This window comes from Fistularia commersonii, chromosome 9 (assembly GCF_037954325.1).
Source record: "Fistularia commersonii isolate RoL2024-O1a breed Wild chromosome 9, RoL_Fcom_v1.0, whole genome shotgun sequence".
Classification (NCBI taxonomy): Eukaryota; Metazoa; Chordata; class Actinopteri; order Syngnathiformes; family Fistulariidae; genus Fistularia; species Fistularia commersonii.
The window spans coordinates 12,447,565-12,471,294 of record NC_141292.1 but is presented as its reverse complement, the minus strand read 5'-3'; the positions used below and the strand labels follow the sequence as shown (position 1 = coordinate 12,471,294).

The 23,730-nt window shown below is 40.1% G+C and overlaps 1 protein-coding gene across 5 annotated transcripts in view; it reads right to left on the bottom strand.

The window, feature by feature from the left end:
• Positions 1-23,475, bottom strand: part of ank1b (ankyrin 1, erythrocytic b) — a 72,403-nt gene extending 48,928 nt beyond the window's left edge. For 4 of the 5 annotated variants that reach the window (XM_086152518.1, XM_086152521.1, XM_086152522.1 and 1 more), the window contains exon 1: positions 22,939-23,475. In XM_086152518.1, coding sequence (XP_086008644.1) covers positions 22,939-23,064 — 126 coding nt within the window. In that variant the 5' untranslated portion in view covers positions 23,065-23,475. The remainder of the gene's footprint in view (positions 1-22,938) is intronic. The other variant, XM_086152520.1, reaches the window with a different exon arrangement.
• Between the last annotated feature and the right edge of the window lie 255 nt (positions 23,476-23,730).

Genomic DNA, 23,730 nt, shown 5'->3' with positions numbered 1-23,730 from the left:
GGGTTCCCCAGAGCCAGTTATCTAATTGCATCTAAGCCTCTCCTCTGCACCCTCTTTTCTCGCACCAACAAACTTCTTGTCCTCTTTCACTTCGTCCATAAATCTTCTCTCTGCTCTTCATCTATGTGTCTCCTGCTTAGCAGTTCCAACCTCAGCATCCTTCTAGCAATATACTGTTTCTTCAAGGGAATAAAGATATAAAAAAAACAATAAAAAAATGAAGTCGGTCTGAGAAATACAAACCAACAAGTTCAGTATATAATAGTGTTTATGCATCTTAAGAAGAGCCATGAATGAAAGGCATCATCTACGCCCTGCATTTCCAAAGTGTCCAGCTGAGATACTAGATGCAGCTTGGATGTGGGTCTGTCATTAAATTTAAATTATCATGTCATGTTAAGCATGTTTAAAAAAGGGGGTGGACTTAAGAAAATATAAGTGCCTTAGAAGAGCTTGTCAAAAAGAAAGGATTGAGTATCTCACTCAAGCTATTCCTCGTAATTTCATTCAAGATGCTCTTAGACATAGCTGCTGAAATTATCATTTTGAGGTTTTTCAAAATGATTTATGGATGATTTCCTTTATATGAATGACTCTTATAAGGAGGAAATCTAAGAGTGCCGAGTCATGTTGTTATGTGCATTCTGTCTGTGCCTGAAGACATAATCTAAACCGCTAAAAAAGATAAAAAAAAAAAAAAATTAAATCAACATTAGAGAAAAAATATCTCCCAATTTAATGATGGTGAAATAAAATCTGCATTACCGTGTCTGGTTCTTTAAACCAGAGAAAAAAAAAAGCTGTAATTGACCAATTTTAGGTGCAGTGAGTTCAAATGAGGATAAAATCTAATTTCTCAGAGAGCCACCATTAAAGCTTTTTTCTAAAAATGACTGTGAGACCTTCATCGGTCAGAAGGACTTGGCAAACTGAGTAAGCTGCAATCCACAGGACAACTTTTCATTATAGGTATTCAAGGAGCTGCTGCCAGGTTTTTAATCGACGAATAGGAAAGCCAGTCTTGTTCATAAGAAATATATCTTAGTGTGGAAAGGTCTTATTTTAGCAAAAAAGATATCGTACAGTTGTTGGGAAAAGCTTCTCCTTGTACGCACGTATCTCGTATCGCACAACAGGGTTGTCCTGAACAAGAATCACGACAAACGTCTCAGCTGAAGGTGTGAGACGGCTAGAAAAGGGTGATAAGCACACAGTCCATGTCTGAACGTGAGTCTAGACTGATCCCGTGTCGACAGATTTCCCAGAGTATGGTGAGGTTTCACAGATGTTGGGCGTAGACTGCAAAACATTAAAATAACACATGGCAACTAGGGGAGAACCATAGGGAAAACCAGTTTTGGAAAACAGTTGATCATGTTTATGGAAGTCAACTTAAAAAAAGTGTCAATTATCAACAACTATAATTTCATAAATGTCTATTTTTTTCCATTCGCAGCAACTGAAAATTTGATAGACGCGAATATATTTTGCATCCACATTCCTTATAACTTCTACACAGTGTGCGGCTCAGGCGGGGGAGCATTTCTGTTGCAATTGGAAGTTCCTTAGGTATCTAATAGGGTATTCAAAATAAGTACTGTGCTAAAAATGAATTTCAAAATAAGGATTTACATCAAATGTATTAATTAACAATAGCATTTACGAGGGTCTTTCCTTTTCCCTTCCTTTATTGTATATAACACTTAATTATAATTTAAATGTTATATTTCTTTTTTTCAATACACGCATACTATCTTTCTTGAGATCAATAAAATTGATTGTATTCTATTCACTCGTTGCGGAAAGTGAAAATCATATTGTATATATTCATTACCCACAGAGTTGAATACTTCAAGCTATTATTTCTTAAAATTTTCATGATTATGGCTTAGAGATAATGAAACGCAAAGTGACAAACATTATTGTACTTTTTCACGATATTCTCATTTTACGAGCTATACCTCTATTCATCTTATTTCAGGTATGTGTTACCAGGGCAACTCAAAGGAAGTCCAGTCTGTGTTGATGATGGGGATATATCATGGGAAAGCTCATTTAGACGCCATATTCCAGATAGTAAACAGCATCCCTTTGGTATTCAGGCATTATTTGCGGATGATATTCCTTTTTCCTCAATAATCGTGTATCCAAGTGATGTCACATTTATTTATTACTTTTGAGTTTTCAGAAAAATTGAAATGGTTGATATTCTCCATTTATTTTGTGCTTTCACCCTTTGTGGTCTCGGAGCGCTTTGCACTCGATTGCAGCCGACCATTTTCACACGCTCACACTCACACACCAATGGTGGCAGAGCTGCCATGCTGACCAGACCATCTGGAGCAACTTGGGGTCCAGCATCTTACCAAAGGACACTTCATCAGGCAAGACAGGAGGAGCAGGGACTCGAGCCTCAGACCTCCCGACACTGGAAGACACTGACACCGGGAGAACTAGAAGAGAGCCCCTTCTGTGATCATTGTATCTGAGGGGAAGCAAATATCTGCAGCGCTAAAATTCAGCTACTGGACCAAATAGCGGATGGATGAATGGTCCCAAAGACAAATGTTTTTTTTTCTTTATTATATATATATATATATATATATATATATATATATACACACACACACACACACACACATATATATATATATATATATAAAATGTATTTATTTATTATACCTATTTTATTTTTTTGTAAACTGTTTTTATATTTCATCTGCATCCTTGAATTTGTGCAAGACCACTTCTCTACAGTGCCGCCTCAGTAGGTGACGCTGTGTTGTAACACTTCTCTGTTCAATGGGCTCAACTTCGATTGCACTTTCACACCCTGTGCTTCCAAAGCGCTTACACTAGAAAGCATTTACACACACACACACACATACAAACACACACACACTCTCAAACACTCTGATGGGGGCAAAGCTGCCATGCAAGGCCATCAGGAGCTACTTGTGGTTTAGTGTCTTCCCAAAGACACCTTGACACCAGCAACCGAACCAGCAACCTTCCAATTGGAGGGACGGCCATTCCACCAAGTGAACCACAGCAACAGTATTCTGTTCAATAGCCACATTTAATAGTATCAACATGTAATGGTGGCAGAGAAGCACAATGGTTAGCGCTTCATCTTCACGGCAAAAAGGTCACCAGGTAGATTCCGACAGGGGGCCTTTCTGTGTGGCATTTGTATGTTCTTCCTGTGTCTGCGCGGATTTCCTCCAGGTTGTCTGTTTTCCTCCCAAACTCCAAACACATGCAATAGGTTCATTAGAGAAACTACAATTTCCAGATGTGTGAACGAGAGTGAACGGTTGTAATGACAGCGGGGATAGGCCCAAGGCCTCCCGACTCTGAGTGGAGGATAAACAGCATAGGTAATGAATGAATGACTTGGCTTAATGATATGATGTATATAAACAAACAATATACCACATATCTAAAGTCAAAGCAGGACTGGATACCATCATGCATGTTCACAGCACAACTCTGCACGTTAAGTCGATATGTGCTCACTGCGGTATGACTCAGTAAATGAAAGATGTCAGAGTATCTATAGCTCCGGCCCAGAAAGGAGAGATGGATGGACCAACGGGAGCAGACGCTCCTGCCTTATTGTGACGCTGAGTGACTGCTAAAGCCATGAATCAGGGAAACCGAGCTCGGTGCTGACACATTCTAAGTTATACAACAACAGACGCAAGGCAAACACCCATACATAAAGTTAATATATAAATAACCATGCGCTTCATAATCCAACTCTATATACTGAAGTGATGAATTTCACAACTTCTCTCACGTTAATGCTGACCTTATTTCCAGATTTCTATTTTTAATCTCACAGCTTTGCTCATGTATGACCCGCTATGCAGCATGTCATGTCCTCTGTCAAAAACAAAAAAAAATGCTTAGCACCCCAAAAGCCAACTGTCCTATTCATGGCTATATTCCAGAAGCAAAGAAGCCTGTTGGGAACATGGATCTCTCAACCTGTGAGTGTTTTATGCCTGGAGCAAATGATAATATTGAGCATTATCTAGATTGGAGCTGAAAACTCAAAGATTTTATTGATACAATTATTGCTAGTAGTATAACAACTACTGGACAACCCCAAGTTACTCCTAATGGCCTGGTTATCATCTTGTGTGTGTGAATGCTATCTAGTGTAAAGCGTCTTGAACCGCAAGGTGTAAAAGTGCGATATCAGTTGAGACCATTTACCATATTCATTGCAGGACAGATGAGATAATATACAGTATATTTGGGGGCAGCGTGGCGCAGGAGGTAGAGCATCTTTGAAACCGAACATTCTTGGTTCAATTCCCGGCTCCTCCTTATGTGCTGAGGTGTTGTTGAGCAAGACACTGCACCCATAACTGCTCCCCTGGTGCTGGTGGACAGCGGCCTACTGCCCATGGGTCATCCATGATGGGTTGATTGCAGAGAACAAATTTCCCCATGAGAGATAAATTATTAAAATGATTATAAATAATGAGATGAGGGGTTCGGCCAGAGTTGAGTTAAAGAGCAACCTCAGGGTCTCGGCTGTTTTTTTTTTCTCTTTGATCATTCGAGTCTGGAAAGCATCCAGAGGAGGGCATCTGACAAAACACTTTCAGGACTTCTGAGATAAAGTAAAACGCAAACTGCAGCACGAGCAGCTTAGGGAAAAGGGGATCCGGATTTACATTGGAGGTGTGTTGTATAATGGCAGATGGTTCAAGAGAAGAGTCAAAGAAGCCATCTTTGTCAAAACAGAAAAACCATCTCTGAACAGAGGAGCGGGCCTCAGACTCAACAAACACATAACGCTGCACTGGGATCAATACCAAGACGGATTTGCACACACAAAGACCAAGCATGTCTGCATCCTTCAAACAACCAGGAAAGATTCACCACCAGAACCAGCCTCTGGTAACTTCGGCCTCAGTTCATGTGATCCAACAGGTTTCACTCCTTTGTTTTGATTTACCTTTTCACTTTCCCCTCCACGTAATCCCAAGGGAAGAAATTCAAGTCAAGTTGCCACGACGAGAAGATTCGGACAAGAATCCACCATGACCTGGTTGACGTCCAGAGGATGTCATCTGACGCGTCGTAATGAAAGGTGATGTTTAAGCAGCCTACCAACGGCCAACAGATATGACTTTTTGCAAACTGAACACAGGTCAGATTGTCATTGGTCATTTTACGGACCGCGAGCCACATTTGGGCCCGTTTTGCTTTTTTATCCGGCCCACCAAACTATTTTCTTTGAATATTTTACTACGTCTTTTCAATCCATATTGAATTTAGAAACTCCTTATTTTTTTCCTTTTGTTTAACTTTCTATGGATTATTACATACAAAATAATGTCAGTGCATTTAAATGATCATGAATGATTTTAAAGTTGAAATAAAAAGCAAAAAAATTTAAATTTTCTTTTTGTTCAATTTACATGATACCTACGCATAAAAATTAAAGAAGAAATGTGGCCCGCCAGCCAAAATAATTGCCCACCCCTGGTCTAGATTGAAAATCTACATAGCTCCCTTTAACCAATGAATGAATCTATTCTTCAGAGAGAAGTCAAACAAATCCCTATTTTCGACATTGAAGTTTCTCTCTGATAATTGGAACTGTGCCTTCACCCTTTTTAACGGTGTGTGAGTAAATCCTGGTATCATCAATATATATGGACAAAGGTATTCAAGAATCACTCAGCAAATCATTGAAACAGCCTTGAAATACTACAGGGACACTTAGGAGAGACTTAAGGCTCATTTATGCTCAATCTTAAATATACACATAGAGCCTTCTGTCCATCCTCTGTGTTCATTTTGTGCGTAATTTTGCGTTTTGCGGAGTTTGCTCGCAGAGCCATGCTGGCAGTGATGTGTGGTATTCTCAGAATTCTCTCTGAATTTACATTATCACAAGCTCCCGATACCGTCACTATTATGTAAAAAGAAACGGGAAACTTGGAAGTGAACTCTGCACTGCCCTCTACAGGATTTTCTGCTCAACAACCATCGTAAAGTAAAGCACACATGGAAAGTGTGGGCGATGACGTTTGACACTGTTCAAAATGGACATATATATGTATGCGTATGGGCTGAGCAGAAATTTGTTTTGAAAGTGTTTATCATAGTGGCAACATGGAGTAAGACATATTTCAGAAAGTTATTTTAGACAATGTAGAAGTTCTATAGATTTGGGGAATTTGGCCCAGATTGTAACAGATTGTAAACATTTGAGGTGACATACTGAGATGAGCCATAACTAATATTTTTCATCATTGACGACTGAAGACGGGTGTTTTTGATGGACAAAATAGTTAAATAACCTCCAAGCCTAATTTATTAAAAGTATCACTATCACATCACCTTGTGGCTTTTTGTCAAGCGCTTTGTCAGTAAATCTGTAACATGAACATGAAAAGAATGGCACAGTTCAACCATATGGTGTGGGCTGCTGCTTGCCAAAACAAATAAAAAATAAAAAATGTCTATTAGGGTTGAAGTTGGAAGCAACCATGGACCTGAATCACTCAATAGATAATCTTAGGCAGCATGCTTTTTCAGCATGTAAGCTACTTGTAAAATGACCAAGTCAAGATGATCTACCCACAACAAAAATGCTAAACATTCTTTATATGTACAATGTATGTTGAAGTATATTTCATAACTGCATGAGCCATATGCATAACCACATTGTGCATATTGCACAACACAAAATAAATATGTTCATTTTTTGTCATTACCCAAGTTCACTCCAGTTCACTCATGACTTGCATTGACAATAGCTGCTTGACGATGACGTCATTCGCCCGGAACGATGCTTCATTCGCGGCTTTCGCTTTTTAAGTATGTTGTGTGAAAAGTGACTGCTGTCCGGACAACTGGGATTTTAGTTCCTTCTCCTTTCTCTTTCTCAGCTCGCTTTTCGGCGGAATGTCCGTGTCGTATTTTCCACTAACAGTCCAAAAATGCCGCTCCATATTACCCTTTTTTGGAATTGCGATTGTAGACTGGCAGGTGAGGCAAACGTCATCGTAAATTCCTCCACCAATTCCGTATGAAAGTGATAAGTTTTTGTCTTCTCACTTGGTCCAGCTCCCCTACTCATTTTCTACCCTTTCTTAAGTTTAAAAGAAAGAAACCGAGGGCTAAAAATTGGAGGTAACTTGCTAACTGGCTTGTTAGTTTTGCTGAACTTTCGCGTCGCTATTGTTTGTTTCTGCGCAGTGACTTCATTGTCAGAAAATATCAGCTGTCACCTGATTGGCTTATTGGTATATCGATCAAGTAACGGGATGGCTGATAGGCTGATGTCTATTTTGTTTAATTTCACGCTATCTACCAGTATTACCTTTGCGATCGACTGGTATGTGCGTGTATTTGTGTGTGTGTGTGTGTGTGTGAGTGTGTTTGTGTGTGTGTGTGTGTGTGTGTGTGTGTGTGTGTGTGCTGTTGTTGTATAAAGACAAGATCATAAATGAAGCAAATAACCTTCATGTGCCACCACAAGCGTATACTTATACTGTGCCACAAATGACCACTTCTGATAGATTTATTAAAGTGACCACTCCCTTCTCTGGTTGATGGAGCTCATGATTCAGCACAACGCTCAGATAACAGGGAGTATTTCTGCCCACAAATAAGAATTTAGCAAAAGGAAAAACCCTTGATATTTAGCCAAACTGATCTTAGAGCGTTCTAGGTTTTCACTTTTGTGTGAAGATATTAAAACTGGACAGATTGGCCCAAAAGCAGAGATAACTCTTCATCCAAAAAAACAAAGGGTGCTAAATATTGTAGAATGTTCGAGCTCTTGCTAAATCACATTCTACCCGTACAGACCAAGAAATGCTGAAGAAATGTGCAATTATGCTCTCTTTTTATGAGAAAAATTAATCATTGCTTTCAAGATGAAATAAGGATGGAAGAGTCACCCCTGCCTGTCTTGCATTTGGTCAATTGGATGTCATAACAAATGGATGCCGATCCCTTATCACAATTATTCCATTTAAGTTGTAGAAGTAGCAAAAACCAGTATGACTGGTGCATTGTGTATTTGCAAGTGTATTTGCAGTCCCTATGTCCTCTATTGTAAGTCGCTTTGGATAAAAGCGTCTGCCAAATGCAATGTAATAATGTAATGTAATGACTGAGTTCATGTAGATCAGGGGTGTCAAACTCAAATACACAGTGGGTCAAAATTCAAAACTGGGACACAGTTGCGGGCCAACATTGATATTCATTGAAAAAAATCTTCCTCTAGATATAACAATGAACTTTTACAAATGAACCTAAACAAGTTTTGCTTAAAAACTAAATATGGAACAAGCATAGCTTAATACTATACAATACATAACATAATATAGCACACATGATAAATCCTGTTTTCTGCCTAAGTAGCGGGGTGCCAGTATTAGCATAAGGTCGCTATGACTACCCTACACAAAGGAGAGGGCGTTTATGGGTCCCATTCTGATTTTCGTGCCAAAACACCAGCAGAAAATTCTGGGATTTGTAGAATTAGTGGTACATGCACTGTAGACTATCCCGGCGGGCCAGCTCTAATAGTCATATGGTATGGCTTTGCGGCCCAAATAGAATTACAGTGCGGGCCAGAGTTTGACATCTATGATGTAGATGGTGGAAGTATGTAGAGAAATGTGACTAATATGAACTGTGAGCAGCCATGACTATGGACCAGAGGTCAAAAAGCTGAGTTCTGTCAATTGCAAACGACAAGTCCTGGGAATGCTGGACATTCTTTTGGCACTTTAAAAAATAAGTCTTGAGATTTGCAAGACAAGAAAGGATGAATACAAGGTCTATCTTTTATATCAGCAGATGCATAGAGATCTTCTCCTGTGCATGAGCCCGAAATGGTGTCCACTGAAGAAGAGTCAGCCTTTTTCCTAATCAGTCAGTTAAAGACTGTGCTTGTACTCGAAATGTCGGTGCGAGGAGTCTTTTTCACATTATCAAATAATGGAGGCAAATGCACAGCTGACTGAGCTGTCACTTTACCGGGATGAATTTAATAGGAGTCCGATGTGCACATCAATCCGTGTCCGGGTGTTTTTCCTCTCACCTTGGCCCTCCCCGTGAGACTACGAATGTGCACCATCAGGGTTTCGATCAGGAACACGAGCCAAAAGCAGCTGAGTCAGTCTCACTGCTGTGTTATAATCAGACCGCGTTCCACGAATGACGTAGTGAAACCATATTAGTGAAACAAGGACATGAAATCCCGAGAGAACTGGCTTACTGTTAATACATCATGCCACTGACAGAGGAGAAATGAATAATAAATTGCTCTGTTTTGTTTTACTTGAAAGAATTTCACCTTCCCATTTACTTGAATGGGCAGGCACTTTCAACTTATATTTTTAAATAGAATATAATATATAAAAGCACATTTTTTTATTATAATGATATATTAAAACAATCTGATATCTATGATGTTGTTTTTCTGATATTCATTTTGGAGTAGCATCCTGACCAGGATTACCTTTGTATCAAATATGGCAACATATGTTTGGATAAAGACCGTTAACAATGAATACTTTTGACACCCTGCCTCTCGATCAACATGTTAAGTTGTTTTTTTTCTATCTATCTATCTATCTATCTATCTATCTATCTATCTATCTATCTATCTATCTATCTATCTATCTATCTATCTATCTATCTATCTATCTATCTATCTATCTAACGTGAACACATTTTTCTTGCTATATTTCTGATGATTTATGAATAAATTCCATGGGTTTTGAGGTTCCATATGCTCCTTTCTGCTGAAAACATTAGGTGATCTCCAGAATCATTAGCCTGACATAGATATTGTTTGCATTAACAGTGTGCAGTCTCCAAAAAGGCTTTATGTTATTTTATTTGACTTTGTTTAATTTTAATTGAGAATAGTTTAAGTCCGTAATCAGTCACAGCGGCAACATTGCTGGAGATTTGATATTATCTTTACTTTGTTGATAATTCATAGGCCATCCTCAGAAAAAAAGGATGGGTTTCTACCCGTTTGAAAAAACAAATCCAAAAATGTTTGCAACTTTATCTGCATGTTCTCATGTCTCTGTGGATGATGATGTTAGATTTGGGAATGAGTGAGTGAATGGTTGTATGTCTCTCACTCAGAGTGGATACAAAATGTTACCACTATTGTTGCACACACACACACACACACACACACACACACACACACACACACACACACACACACGCACAGTAAGTCAGACATCCATAGGGTTTTTGTCATATTTTGTCATAAATTGACTTGTCAATCAGACAAAATATATAAATATCAAATATCCTCTCACAGAGTTTTTGGATTAGTATCTATAATTTATCCTGAAACAATATTTATAACAATTTTCTGTCATATTACTTGTATTTTTCCCTTTCTTTTCCTCATCTATATACAATAAAATAATGTCAGTTTGCACCTTTAATATGGCTCTACGCATCTTTGGCTCTACGCATCTCGTGCAAGAGGACTAACTAACTAACTGACCTTTAATATGTTGTATTTGAACACTGTCAAGTTTTAAAGGATTATAAAATCATTTTATGCCCAGTGGGGCAGCATATTTTCATATCAATTTATCAATTAATAAAGGCTTGCATGTTAAACTCAGGCAGGAGGTCAAGGATGAGAAGGGCAGATCAGATGGAATATTAATACACTCATATTGTGTTAAATAAAAACCAACATTTTGTCTCAGCGCATTGTTTTGACTTTTACTGATGGATGGAGATGAATCATTCTCGTCAGTGGAGGTTTCCAGTCACCTAGGTCATGGTCAATTTTTGTCAAAATCTTCATTTCATAGCCACTGGACTTGATTTTCTTCCCTTGAAGACATTTCACCTCTCATCCGAATAATCTACAGAACTGAAGAAGTCTCTCGGATGAGAGGTGAAACGTCTTCAAGGGAAGAAAATCAAATCCAGTTGCTACCAAAAGAAGATTTTGACAAGAATTAATCATTCAGAGAGACTTTCCATTTAGGAGAAAGCACAGACATTCTTCTGTTGTTACCTCTAGCCTTACGATCTTTGATACTTTGCATATTTAGTGAAAGAAATGTGTTGACAAGGCCTTTGAAAAGACACTTGTAGAAGCATACAAAGTCGGAAATTCACCATAAACATTATTCCCTCTTGAAAATGATAAACCGTTGTACGATGTGTTTGAAATTAGTAGACTGACAGCTATTTCTCAAGACAATTTAGACCGAACTCTCGGACTTTAATTGATATGGATCGTCTCCTCACAATGTGGGATGTTTTTTTAATGGTTCATCAATGTAATGTATCCTCCACTACATTTGGAATCACCTCAAAATGAGCCGAACCCGTCTCAATAAGTTGATGCTGAAGTGTTCTCCAAGATATCAGCAGATTGTCGATCATCCGCCAATCTTTTATTTCCCAACACCTTCATGCTGCGTCATGTACGTTGATCGTCATCAACATATCATCACATTCCCTGAACAAATTGTCAGACAATTGGAAAGGATTACGAATCTTTTTGGCTTATTCCTTTGCTCCAAAATCTCAATTAATGCAATCAAAGGTTGTTTATATTTTTCTAGTTTTACGGAGCAGTTAATGTCCATGAAAAAGAAATATATCATGTCCCCACATGAGAGCAGTTTGTGGTCTCCCTAAATTGTTATTACATCACCGTGCCTTTTGTACGAGCGACATGGCTCAGTAGGTTATTTGTTCTAAAACTCCTGCCCCTGGTTTTAGACTGTTCCGAGGCAGTTCCCTACACTTGCTCCAATAAATTCTGTTTAAAAAAGTTTCTGTACTTGCAAGCGAGCAAAGTTCCATTGCCGTCACAGCAAGATGTATCCCAGAATCCTACCTCACTGATTCTAGTGTCAGATTACAAAAGGCAGTGGTTCTGGAAGATGATTTTTTTTTTTTTTAACAGTCACTAGATCACAAGTGATGACATCATGTTGTTTGTGATGATTAATCATTGTTTTCACAACAATGCTGTCAGAAAATACACAAAATCATTCGTACTGTTTAACACTGGGCTTTAAACCTGAACGCTTTGCAATGATTTTGAAATGACTTGTGTAAAACTACCATCTCACACCAGCTCACATCTTAAGACAACTTTTTAGAGTTTAAGCCTAAGCATAGTGTCAGCCACTGACGTGAAGTGACGTCATCACCGCACGTCTCCTCTTCATATTTGAACAGTAAATGTGAATTTTTTTAGCGATTTTGAAAAAAAAAAAACAACTAAAAATGGTGAAGCTACGTGGAAAATAATTTTATGGTACAAATCACTGAATAAATATAACCATTTAATTTATTTTTTCATTTTGTATTTTTTTCTTTCTTTTCCTCCCCTGCCTCTTCTGACTGCACGTCACTGGTCTCAGCCCAGTCTGGGAATAAAGACTGCGGATCTCACATCTAAAGACTTTGAAAAGACTTGTTTCAAAGTACGACTAGATTCTTTCAGCAATTTTTTCCACCATGAAATGTTTGTACTGAGTATTTGCAGCCTCTACTATTTCAGTCCATCGAATTTCCCTCTCCATTCGGTCGTGATACGTTGGAGATCGTACAAGCCATCGTCCAATCCACCGTCTGCCCCTTTTTCTGGACCGTCCATCCTGACTGGAACATCCTTTGCTGTTCCTGTTCATCCATAGCACAGAGAAATACTGTCTCTGCCGCCAATACCACTCTGGAGATTGTTTGTCTACCAGGCTTCCTTTAACGGCTTTATCGGACCTCATTTATTGGTTGTTGATTCAGTCTTCGGGCAGACGTAAGTCAAAGTCAACATTGTCAATTTCTCCGCATGTGCTGGACATACAGAGGAATCGAGAAGACATTTATCACAGTCCCACAGTGACATGAAATTAACAAAATAATGGAGTGCAAATTAGAACTAAAGCGCACTGTTGCATTAAACATGAAACCATGAGGTGTGACGTATAAAGTGCACACAGACACAGATGCTAGTTTATGGTGAAATAGCAGCAATGATGGTTTTTCTCGGTTGAAAGTAGCAGTGACAGCACAAAGTAACACAAAGACGTGCAAAAATATCAAACATTTGATACGGTCGCAAGCCCCGAGCCTCGGCAAAGACTGAGCCACGACTGCTCCAAGACAGAAAGATAACCAGCTTAAAGACCGAAATGATGACAGCGTGTCGCGACGATGCTAAGACTCCTACGACTCTTAAGATTTCCTCCTGGCTTCCAATTTTAAGTGTGCAACTGCGAAAATCAGCATAAGTCTGGCATCCATCAGTTATATTGCACACCTTTCAGAGCCCCTTCAGCTGAGCAAATCTCTTAAATGATAGAAGGAAACTAAGAAATTTGTAGACTGAAATTTGAAATTCATTCAAAAAGTAGGATCTTTAAGTCATTCATTTATTATCTGTACCACTTATCCTGCAGCCCATCCCGGCTAGCGTTGGGTGATTGGCAGGTTTGACCAGTCAATCACAGGGTCACATATAGAGACAAACAACCATTCAATCCCTTTTTTTCATTAGATGTTCATTACCATAACTTGGTAACTGATAACACCAACAGTCTCCAGATTTATCTGACTTCAACCATCTAAATGACAGAAAAGTCAAAACAGATCTCATAACTTAGTAATACGACCCACCACTGATCCTGGTTTTAGAAAATTCTTGTTCACTACTCAGAGATTATACTTATTGTGAAAAAATACCACATAAAGTACTTGGCCCCCCAAAAAACTTTCGGGATATTTCCTCCAAGACTGGGTCAACGGAAGACATATTTCTCTGGTCTACACAGTAGGGGAGCAGTTGGTGCTAATATATGAATGAATGAATAAATAAAATCATGATTCTCGTGGCTCCGGTTCTGTTCAGACAGGACAGACTATGTTTATAACCATCAGATGAAGTTAACTAACTTACACCATCGGGCCAAAAGTATTCGCTCACCTGCCTTGACTCGCATATAAGCTAAGGTGACATCCCATTCCCAATCCATAGGGTTCAATATGACGTTAGTCCGTCCTTTGCAGCTAGAAGAGCTTCAACTCTTCTGAGAAGGCTGTCCACAAGGTTACGGAGTGTGTTTATGGTAATTTTTGATCATTCTTCCGGAAGCGCATTTGTGAGGTCACACACTGATGTCGGACAAGAAGGCCTGGCTCTCAGTGTACGCTCTAATTCATCCCAAAGGTGTTCTATCAAGACTCTGTGCAGGTCAGTCAAGTTCATCCACATCAGACTCTGTCATCCATGTCTTTATGGACCTTGATTTGTGCACTGGTGCACAGTTGGAAAAGGAAGAGGCCAGCTCCAAACTGTTCCCACAAAGTTGGGAGCATGGAATTGTCCAAAATGTCTTGGTATGCTGAAGCTTTTCAGAGTTCCTTTCACTGGAACTAAGGGGCCAACTCCAGCTCCTGAAAAACAACTCCATGCCGTAATTCCCCCCTCCACCAAACTTCACACTTGGCACAATGCAGTCTGACCAGTCGCGTTCTCCTGGCAACCGCAAAACCCAGACTCATCCATCAGATTGCCAAATGGAAAAGCGCGATTTGTCGCTCCAGAGAAGGTGACTCCATTACTCTGGAGTCCAGTGGCGGCGTGCTTTACACCCCTGCGTCTGACACTTTGCATTGCACCCGGTGATGTGTGGCCTCGGACGCAGCTGCTCGGCCATGAAACCCCATTCTATGAAGCTCTCCGCGCGCTGTTCTTGAGCTAATCTGAAGGCCACATGAAGTTTGGAGGTCTGTAGCGACTGACTCGGCAGAAAGTTGACCACCTCTTCACCTCAGCAACCGCTGACCCCGCTCTGTCATTTTACGTGGCCTAACACTTCGTGGCTGAGTTGCCGTCGTTCCCAAACACCTCCATGCTCTTATAATGCAGCTGACAGTTGAGGAAATTTCAAGAACGGATTTGTTGCAGAGGTTTCAGCCTATCACACTTCCTTGCTGGGGCTCCTGAGAGCGACCCATTCTTTCACAAATGTTTGTAAAAACTATCTGCATGACCAGGTGCTAAATTTTATACACCTGTGGCGATGGAAGTGATTGGAACGCCTGAGTCCGATTAATTGGATGGGTGAGCGAATCATTTTGGCCATAAAGTGTATGTTGTTCTGGTTGTCTTGGAACCAAAAGTTCCCAGTTCGATTTCTGATCCGTTGTGTTGCAGTGAGCAAGACACTGAACCCCTCGGCTGCCCAACACTCACGGTTCATCCATTTTTCAGATGACAAGTTTTGCTGTTTGTATAACTGAATGTGAAAAGACAAAAAGATTTGTCTTCCTGGATTTTGTAAATGATGTCAATTGGTACTTTTTATGTTTTAAGGAAACTCGTAACATTACAGTTAATGAGCACTATCATGAAAGTTTTTACATTTTTTTTTCATTTTTGAGTCTAAGCCTACTTCCATTATCCAGCCCGAATACAGTTGAATGTGTAGTCCGGCAGGGGAAGCGGTGGGGTCAGGCCGTGCCGGAGAGCTGCGTCTTCAGTGCATTAACAGGCTCCTGCAGGCCACATGATCTATGCAGACCTTGAGGAGTACTAATTCCATTACATAATGCACACTTCTGGCTCTGAGTGTGTGTGTGTGTGTGTAAGCCTATCAGTGCCTGTGGCTCAGAGCCAGTCTGTATCACTTTCACGTCTTCTATAATGAGCCTTTGGAATTAGCGGCGCTCACTCTTACTTCACTTTTTTTTTTTTTTTTGCTAATGACCTACAGTGAGTCAAACAAATCATTAATATATCTTGTATGTAGGTCAGTTACACAAATTAAATGGGTTAGGGAAGTGCTAGATTGCTAAGATGTCTTTTTTATTAATGAACTAAAAACGACATCTTTTTTTTTTTTACTCGCGTTTACGAAAACAGTAAACAAAAAAAATCCCAATTCATTTATTCATTCATTTGGCTTTACAGTGCTTCTGCCTCATAGCAGGAAGGTGTCAGGTTTAATTCCCAAAAGTATGAAGTTTGCTTTTTCCCATCATGTCTGGTTTTCAACATGCAAATGAGAGGGTGAAATGCGAATGAATAAATGAACTAATTAATTCAACTAAAAGAGCGACATCTAACAGCGGGATTAGTGAATGGTCCCATTTAGTAAATCCTGGTGGTTAGGTGTAGTTCTTGCAGCAATTTCTGCAACCTGTATCTCTGCGCTGCAAGTCATCACAACCCAGCACACACTCATCCATCTCACTCCGTCATCGTAAGATGCATCGCCATACCCCGATCACCATGGTAACATTGGTTACTTTAGACCGCCAGCAACCTGACCTCAGGATAACAATAATTATTACTCAAAGATTTACGGCATGCGGCACTGCCGGCCTTAATAACAACTATGACGGATACTCTTTTTAACAAGAGCAGACTGGGAGATGAGCTGTGACTCTGGGGATCATCATGACCGTGCGTTTAACTGACAAACCTTCAGCACAGTGAACCTTATCTGAGCGCAATGTGATGAACTGATGACAGGTTACAACCAGAACAAAAATGTCTTTAGTGACTCTTCAAACTTGAAACTATTAATATACCGTAATTTCCGGACTATTGAGCGTACCTCAATATAAGCCGCACCGGCTAGCCGATCGCTATCTTGGGCTTCCTCCCACGCGCTAAAACCGTCAGTCGTCTTCCTCTGTATCTTCAGACTCAGAATTTCCCGGTTATTTCATCGATCCGATGTGACGAGGATAAATGTTTTAATGGCGGGAAGCTTGTTAGCCCCCCCCCTCCCAAAAATCCATATATTAGCTGCATCGTTGTTTAAGTGAAAAAAGTCGCGGCTCATGGTACTCTAGTAGATAATTCATTGCTCATGTCTTTTGATAATGGCGTATTGCTGATTAATTAGCATTTTTGGACAATATCTAAATTGGACACATCCGTCACCCGCTCCAACTCTGACTCAAGACAACCTTCGCCATCCTCGGCACCTTCCCCAGCCCTCCTCACTGACATCCTACCGTCATCATTGGGGATCTGTGAGGAGGATGTGCGCCAGCTCGTAAGGAGAAAAGACCAGAAAGGCAACAGATGCCGATGCTGTGTCATCCTACTGTCTGAAGGTCTATGCCAGGGATCAGCAACCTTTACACTCAAAAAGCCATTTGGACCCGTTTCCCTACGGTAGGAGAACCACACAGCCCTTTTGAAATTTAAAATATGGTTGTTTTTTTTTGTTTGTTTTTTGCATTTATACTATGTATAAAAAAATTGTGTCGTATTTCTTTTTTTAAATCAATGAACTGCAGAGAGAAAGAAATTACATTTCTGCATGCAACAAAACATTTTGAATCCCAAAAAAAAAAAAAAAAAAAAAAAGAGACATTGGGTTGTAGGTTATTCTGAAGCAAAATACACACTGTCTATTTGAGTATTTCCTGTATTTATGAAAGAAGCCATACTTAAATTATCACCCCCGGCAACAAACCAAAAATTCCATCCACCCTCTATGTGATGTCATCCTTACTGGCGCGTGCAGAAAAAGCGGCAAAAATATTTTAACACGTTTTTTTTTTAAGATTTTACAAGATTGCCATAATCTTCAAATTTAAAATTACATTTAAAAAAATGAATAAAATAAAATACATTTTAATTAAATACTCAAATATTTTCAAAAGCCACAGGGAGCTGCATCAGAGGGATCAGATTCCTCCAAAAGAAATCCTCAATTATAGGGCTAAATGATTGTGGGATCGTTGTCTTGATGTTTGAAAGACTGATATTGTCCCCACCTGAAGGAAATCACAGGAACCTATGCTGAACTCCCTGCAGTTTGCCTATCATGCAAACAGGTCAATGGATAAAGGAGAACGTCAACATCCTACAACACCTCAACTCCCCAGTGACTTATGCAAGGATGCTTTTCGACGACCTCCTTCACACCAAATTGTCCATATGTATCTCTTTGCAATATCAAATTGACGAATTTCCAAACTACATTTGCACACTGAATTCTTGTATTGTCCTTCTCGTCAGTACAAGATGACGCTGAAAACCGAATCCAAAGCACTTGCATGTGTGATCCAAGTACTACATACTTTGCCAATAAAGCCAATTCTTACCCTGAAATAACATTCATCTATGCAAATGCTCATATTCACAATGAATAAAATATCTGGAACAAATTGTCTCCACGTGCAGCCAAAGCCATCACAAACACTTCAAGGTTTATCTCTTAAAATACCCCAATGTGCTCAACATAGCCACATTGTTCGTGTTAAAACCGTAGATCTAAGCAAATATTGAAACAAGACTGATTTCCAAATCCGGATGACGGATTGTGACCATCATTTTGGGTTTCTTGTAAGGTATCTGCACCACATCAGATATAGCATCAGAGAATCGCTTCATTGTAAGATGCAGTGTAATTCAAGGCTAGCGGGTAAATATAGCCTGTGGCTGCTCAGGGCCAGGCTGAGCACTGCTTGGCTCCGTTCGACCTTGGCTCTTCCTCTACCTGTTTCATGGAAAAGGTTGAAAATGCAGCATCCTGCACTTATATGACACTTGTGTGAAAGCACAGTCTTACAACAGGAGTGCATAATTTCTCTCTATAGGTAGAGATTTTTCAATAATGTCCCAGCTTTCACCAATCAATGTGGGAAAATACACTTTCGTCTACAAGCCTCCGAACTGCAATGGCAGCTTAGCAAATACAGATTTGTATTGCAAAGGCAACTGCAATATTGATTAATATGAATTTCCACTGTTGTTTCTTGCCTGTAAGGCATTTTTGATTTATTCAGTTCTGCCTAGTTTTGCAGTGCCACAGCTACATACACTATTTCTACAACCTGAGGTGTATTATGGCGACAACACAAGCAAAGCAGGGTAACGTAGTTCAATATCAGAGGTTTTAATGCTTGCTAATGTGTACGATCTGTGTTGTTTTAGTCCCCTGTTGGTGTGTGCTTTCAGCACGAAAAGGAAAATAAAGAGGCTGAGTGACAGAATCGACCAATTACGGATACTATCAGTGACATCATTTAAATTGTATCATGAGATATCCTTAAATGCCCAAATATTTCTCTTAACATGCATTCATGCACATGTCCAGCACTTTTGAAACACACACACACATACACACATGCACACTATCCATTAGCAGATCTCTGAAACCAGTGCACGCCTGGAGGAAACAGGTAAATGTGAGAGTGCAAGCAGCCTCATGCTGAGCTACTACACTAAAAGGTTATATGACCCAGATTACTCCGTTCCATTGATGACAGGGAGCCTAAAAGAGCCGTAACAATCCACAGCACTACACAGCAATTTCATTTGTCCTCTACAAATTTTTGTCAATTTATTGTCACATATTTGAACCCAAGGGATTAACTATATAAATAGATCAGGCCATCATTTTGACCTTGTGCAAAGATCAGTTTGGGTAGTTTTTGCTAAGCACACTTTTCACACTACAACCTCATATACACAGTGTTGGGAATCCATTGAACAAACTGTTGCGGTGGAACTGATGGGCTTGATCGGCAGAAGCACGGGCTTCACACTCGAGAGCAAGTCAGATACAAACTATTTAATGGCCAATATTACGTATTCTGACATCATCTTTATTGTACAATCCATCTGGAGAAAAGCCAGATGGTTTAATGTGAAGGTGAAAGGGGCCACATATATTGTCGTGGGTTGAGCAGCCAACAGTTCCATTGTGTTGGGATTAAAAAGAAAAAAAATACAAGGATACACAAGGTATTTCCCAAACAACTATATTCTCATATAGCCTAGGTTCTTAAACAAAAAGCGACAGTATAAATAATTCTGTTTATGATGACACTTTGGACCGTAGTCCTGTGATAATATTTAGTAACACTGAGTGTCAGTATTGTACCAGGTCCCGCAGGTTATTCCGAGTACAAACACATATTGGTTTGGGTATGGCGGAATAAATATCACGTCAGAGTTGAATGCGGACTTTAAAATGAATAAATAAATTTAAAAAATTGTATCGCTCAAAAGCCGTTCAGGGCTGTACACCAGCTTGAGAACCCATCAGCCTCAGTCTGCCGACAAACTCATTTAAAAACCAAAACAACCACCGAAACATTCATTCACACCTGGTTTTTCCCTCCAACTTCAGTTTTGATGGTTAGAAAGACAGGGAGTGTTTGAGATATATATATAAAACCCAAGCTTGGGATTGTGTTTGGATATAGTGGATGGCATTTGTGCTGGGGAAGATTTAAAGAAAGACTACATTTAATTTTTTAAAATATTGTATTCATATACCTGTTAATGGGGTTTTCTTTGATTAATATCCCCATAATGTTAGGTCTCGACAAAGCCTTGTCTCATCTTTGCGGTTTCTAAAATGTCCTGCAAACAGAGGAAAAATCAAAAGACATCGGCCCTCATCTGTAATCTGATCCCGCGACTGAAACACACAGATTTCCGCATCTCGCAAAATTAAAGGATGTTGGATGCTATTGGATCTAATTTTAGGTCTCGCCAAAAGAGAAGGCAAATGAAAGCGGTGCTCAAAACATCTTTACTGGCGATGTTTTATCAAAATTTTTTTTTTTTGCAATCTAGATCTCTTCAGCCATATAGAAAAAGAACAAGAAACTCCTTATTTTGTCACATTGGTTTATAAACACGGCACAGCATCAGCTAAACCTGAGCAGCAGAGGAGCTTCACAATCCAACCAGAGACTTTTAGATCCAAGAAGACTGAGTTCACTACCTCAACCAGGCCACTGCTTAAATATTAATAACTTGAAAACATTACGTGAGTCAGCAGGTGGACGTGACACACATATATGATTGAATTTCACATTATTCTCATTCATTCATTCCATCACAGACGCTTTTAACCAAAGCGACTCACAAGAAGTGCAATTCAGTCATCGAAGATCCGAAGTACCAGCAGTCAGAAGTGCCCACTCCACCAAATAGCCATCTCAGAACCATATACATTTTTTTTCCCATTCATTATCTATTGTGCTTATAATTATCAATAATTTGTACTTTATTAATCCCTTGTGGGGTAATTCATTCAGTTAGGGGTTCAGCGTTTTACTCAGCAAAACTTTGACACATTAGGTGTCAGATTTTTTAGGCCCCAGATTTTTTTAAATTTTAATTCTAATTATGTGATTGATATGATATTTTTTTTTCTAAAGAATTTTATTTAAGGATATAACGCCAGTTGCAGCAGTAACCCCCCCCATGCATTTCTTCTTATTTATTTCAGTTCTATTTCTAAAAAAAAAAAAAAATTGCATCCATGGGAACACTTTTTCTTATTTCAAGAGTTTATTCAAAAAAAAAAGAAAGATCTAATAAAGATCTTCTTGTATATATTTACCATTTGACAGGTTCACTTGATTTTATTCTTGTCTATTTACAAACTCCTTGTTGTTGTGGTTATCATTGCATTGTCTTTGAACTTGCATGAGAGACCATTAGATGTCAATCAATAATTTTGTAATGTGTCAAATAAATGTTAAAAACTTCTTTGTTTCCATCTCTCTGCATCCTCAAATTTGGGAACCAGGCATCTGTATATAACATTTAAGCATTTAAAACCTCCTGTTTTTCCATTGTCTGATCACTATTGAGGTCGTAACTAAATCTCCGAAACAAAGTTTCACCGGCTTTTGCTGATTTTAAGATCATGCCATATCATATTTGTCAAAAACATTCAAAGTTTTCATTTTTTTCGAATCAACTATTCTACGATTGAAAGGTTTGAAAATAATCTTTTTGTCAAGATTGGGATTCATTCTATCCTAAATGCACTGTCTTACCATTTCTATCATAAAGCAAATGCTCCTTTAGGGGTGTTACATCTGTGCACGTGGGTCATCACTGGACCAGTCATAATAAATGGAGAATTAATTCTGTCCTGAGCAATAAACAATGCATTTTAATGAAAATTAATGGTTATAACGAAGGGAAGCTTGAAGAAATACGTCAATATTTTGAGAAAAATACAATTTAAATTTTAAATCATTTCAACTGCTCCCTTCAGGGGTCGCCACAGCCAATCAAATGCGTCCATTTCACCCTCTTCTCTCACACCAACTAACTTCACATCCTGTCACTCCATCCAGAAATCTACTTTTGGGTCTTCTTTTAGGCTCCTTGCGGTAAACGGTTATATAGTGTACTATCTACATTGGAAAGCCTTTGCTGCTAAATAGAAGAAATCATGTTGAGCGAGTCTTATCGAGCATTTTTTGGGTCTCTTTCTGTCCGACAAAACACAGAAGTAGAAACGCACAGGTGGTGCAAACCCAAGAAAATCTGCACATGAAGGCAGAGCGAGAGAGCGGAGGGAGGAGTGAGGCGATCTGGTGCTTCACAAATCTCCCTTTTATAATGAGATTTTTTTTTTTTTTTTTGTGCTGACATTATTACGATGCATTACTGACATGCATCATTGAATTATCTGTCAACTGACCGTCAACACAACCCAGGCAAAACATACGGGGTTAGAACTCCCATCTTTCCCCTCCATTTCATAGGAGAGAAAACAAAAGAAATTCAACAGCAACATCAGGGGGGAAGCGACGGTTCGAGTCCAGTCGAAACCAGCATTTCGATGAAAAGCATCTTTTTCTGGATGCTCCTGTTGGTATGAATTGACATAGTAGCCTGATCACCCTCAAATGGGTGTACGAGTGTGTGTGTGTGTGTGTAAGCCCCTTTAGACCCGTGTCTCAGAGCCACAGGCCTTGGGCACCAACTGCGTAATTACACATGTGTAACCCAACTGTCACTGATCATGCGGAGCAAATGGAACAGAGCCAGGGAGGGATGGAGATCGACAGTGTGTGTGTGTGTGTGTGTGTGGAAGAGGGGGAGGCGGGTAAATGCAATTTCATCAACCTTTCCCGCATCTTAAGGTGGCATACCTTGCGCCGGCGATCTCTGGATCGATTCCTCTTTTTGATCTTCTCCTCCTCCTTCTCCCGCTGCTCCTGGGCGGCGGCCTCGGCGAGGTCCTTGGTCTTGCGGAGCTGCTTGGCAGCTTGCGCCATGGTTGCCGCTCCTCCCGCTGCTCCTACTGCTCCTCCCGCTCCTCCTCCAGCCCTCGGCTCCTTTGCGCTACCGCCCGTCCTCCTCCTCCTCCTCCTCCTCCTCCTCCTGTCCCTGCGTCCCTCACCACCTCCTGTGCGCCGGTGACCGCGACATCTGTGTGTGTCCGCGTTCCCGAATGATGCGAAGACGAGGATGCTACGGCGGCACCGGCACACACCAAGGCAAGATGCTTGTGGTGCTGATGCTGCTGCTGCCGCCGCCGGTGTTGCTGCTGCTCCGCTCGCACTGCGCTGAATTGCCTCCCCTCCCCCTCTTCCCTTTCAAACCTACCTTCCTCCCTCCCTTCCTTTCCTTGCCTCCTTCCTCTCTCCCTCCGCTCACCGATCCAAGTCACGCAGTCCTGTGCTCGACCCCCCCCTCCTTTTTTTTTTTTTTAAATCTGTCACATGTTCTAATCTACATTCTCCCCCTGCCAGCCTCCTCCCCGCCTCATTTAGTTATAAGCGTGTAACACCTTTGCATCCAAGGGACGAAAAGATGAGGGCGCTATAGTTGCAGGATGCCTGGATGTGCAAACATGTCCCCTTACAGTATGTCCTCCCTCCCGCCGACTCTGTATCCTACATGGCAGCTTCCCTCCCTGAAGGGAAATGATGGGAGAGAAA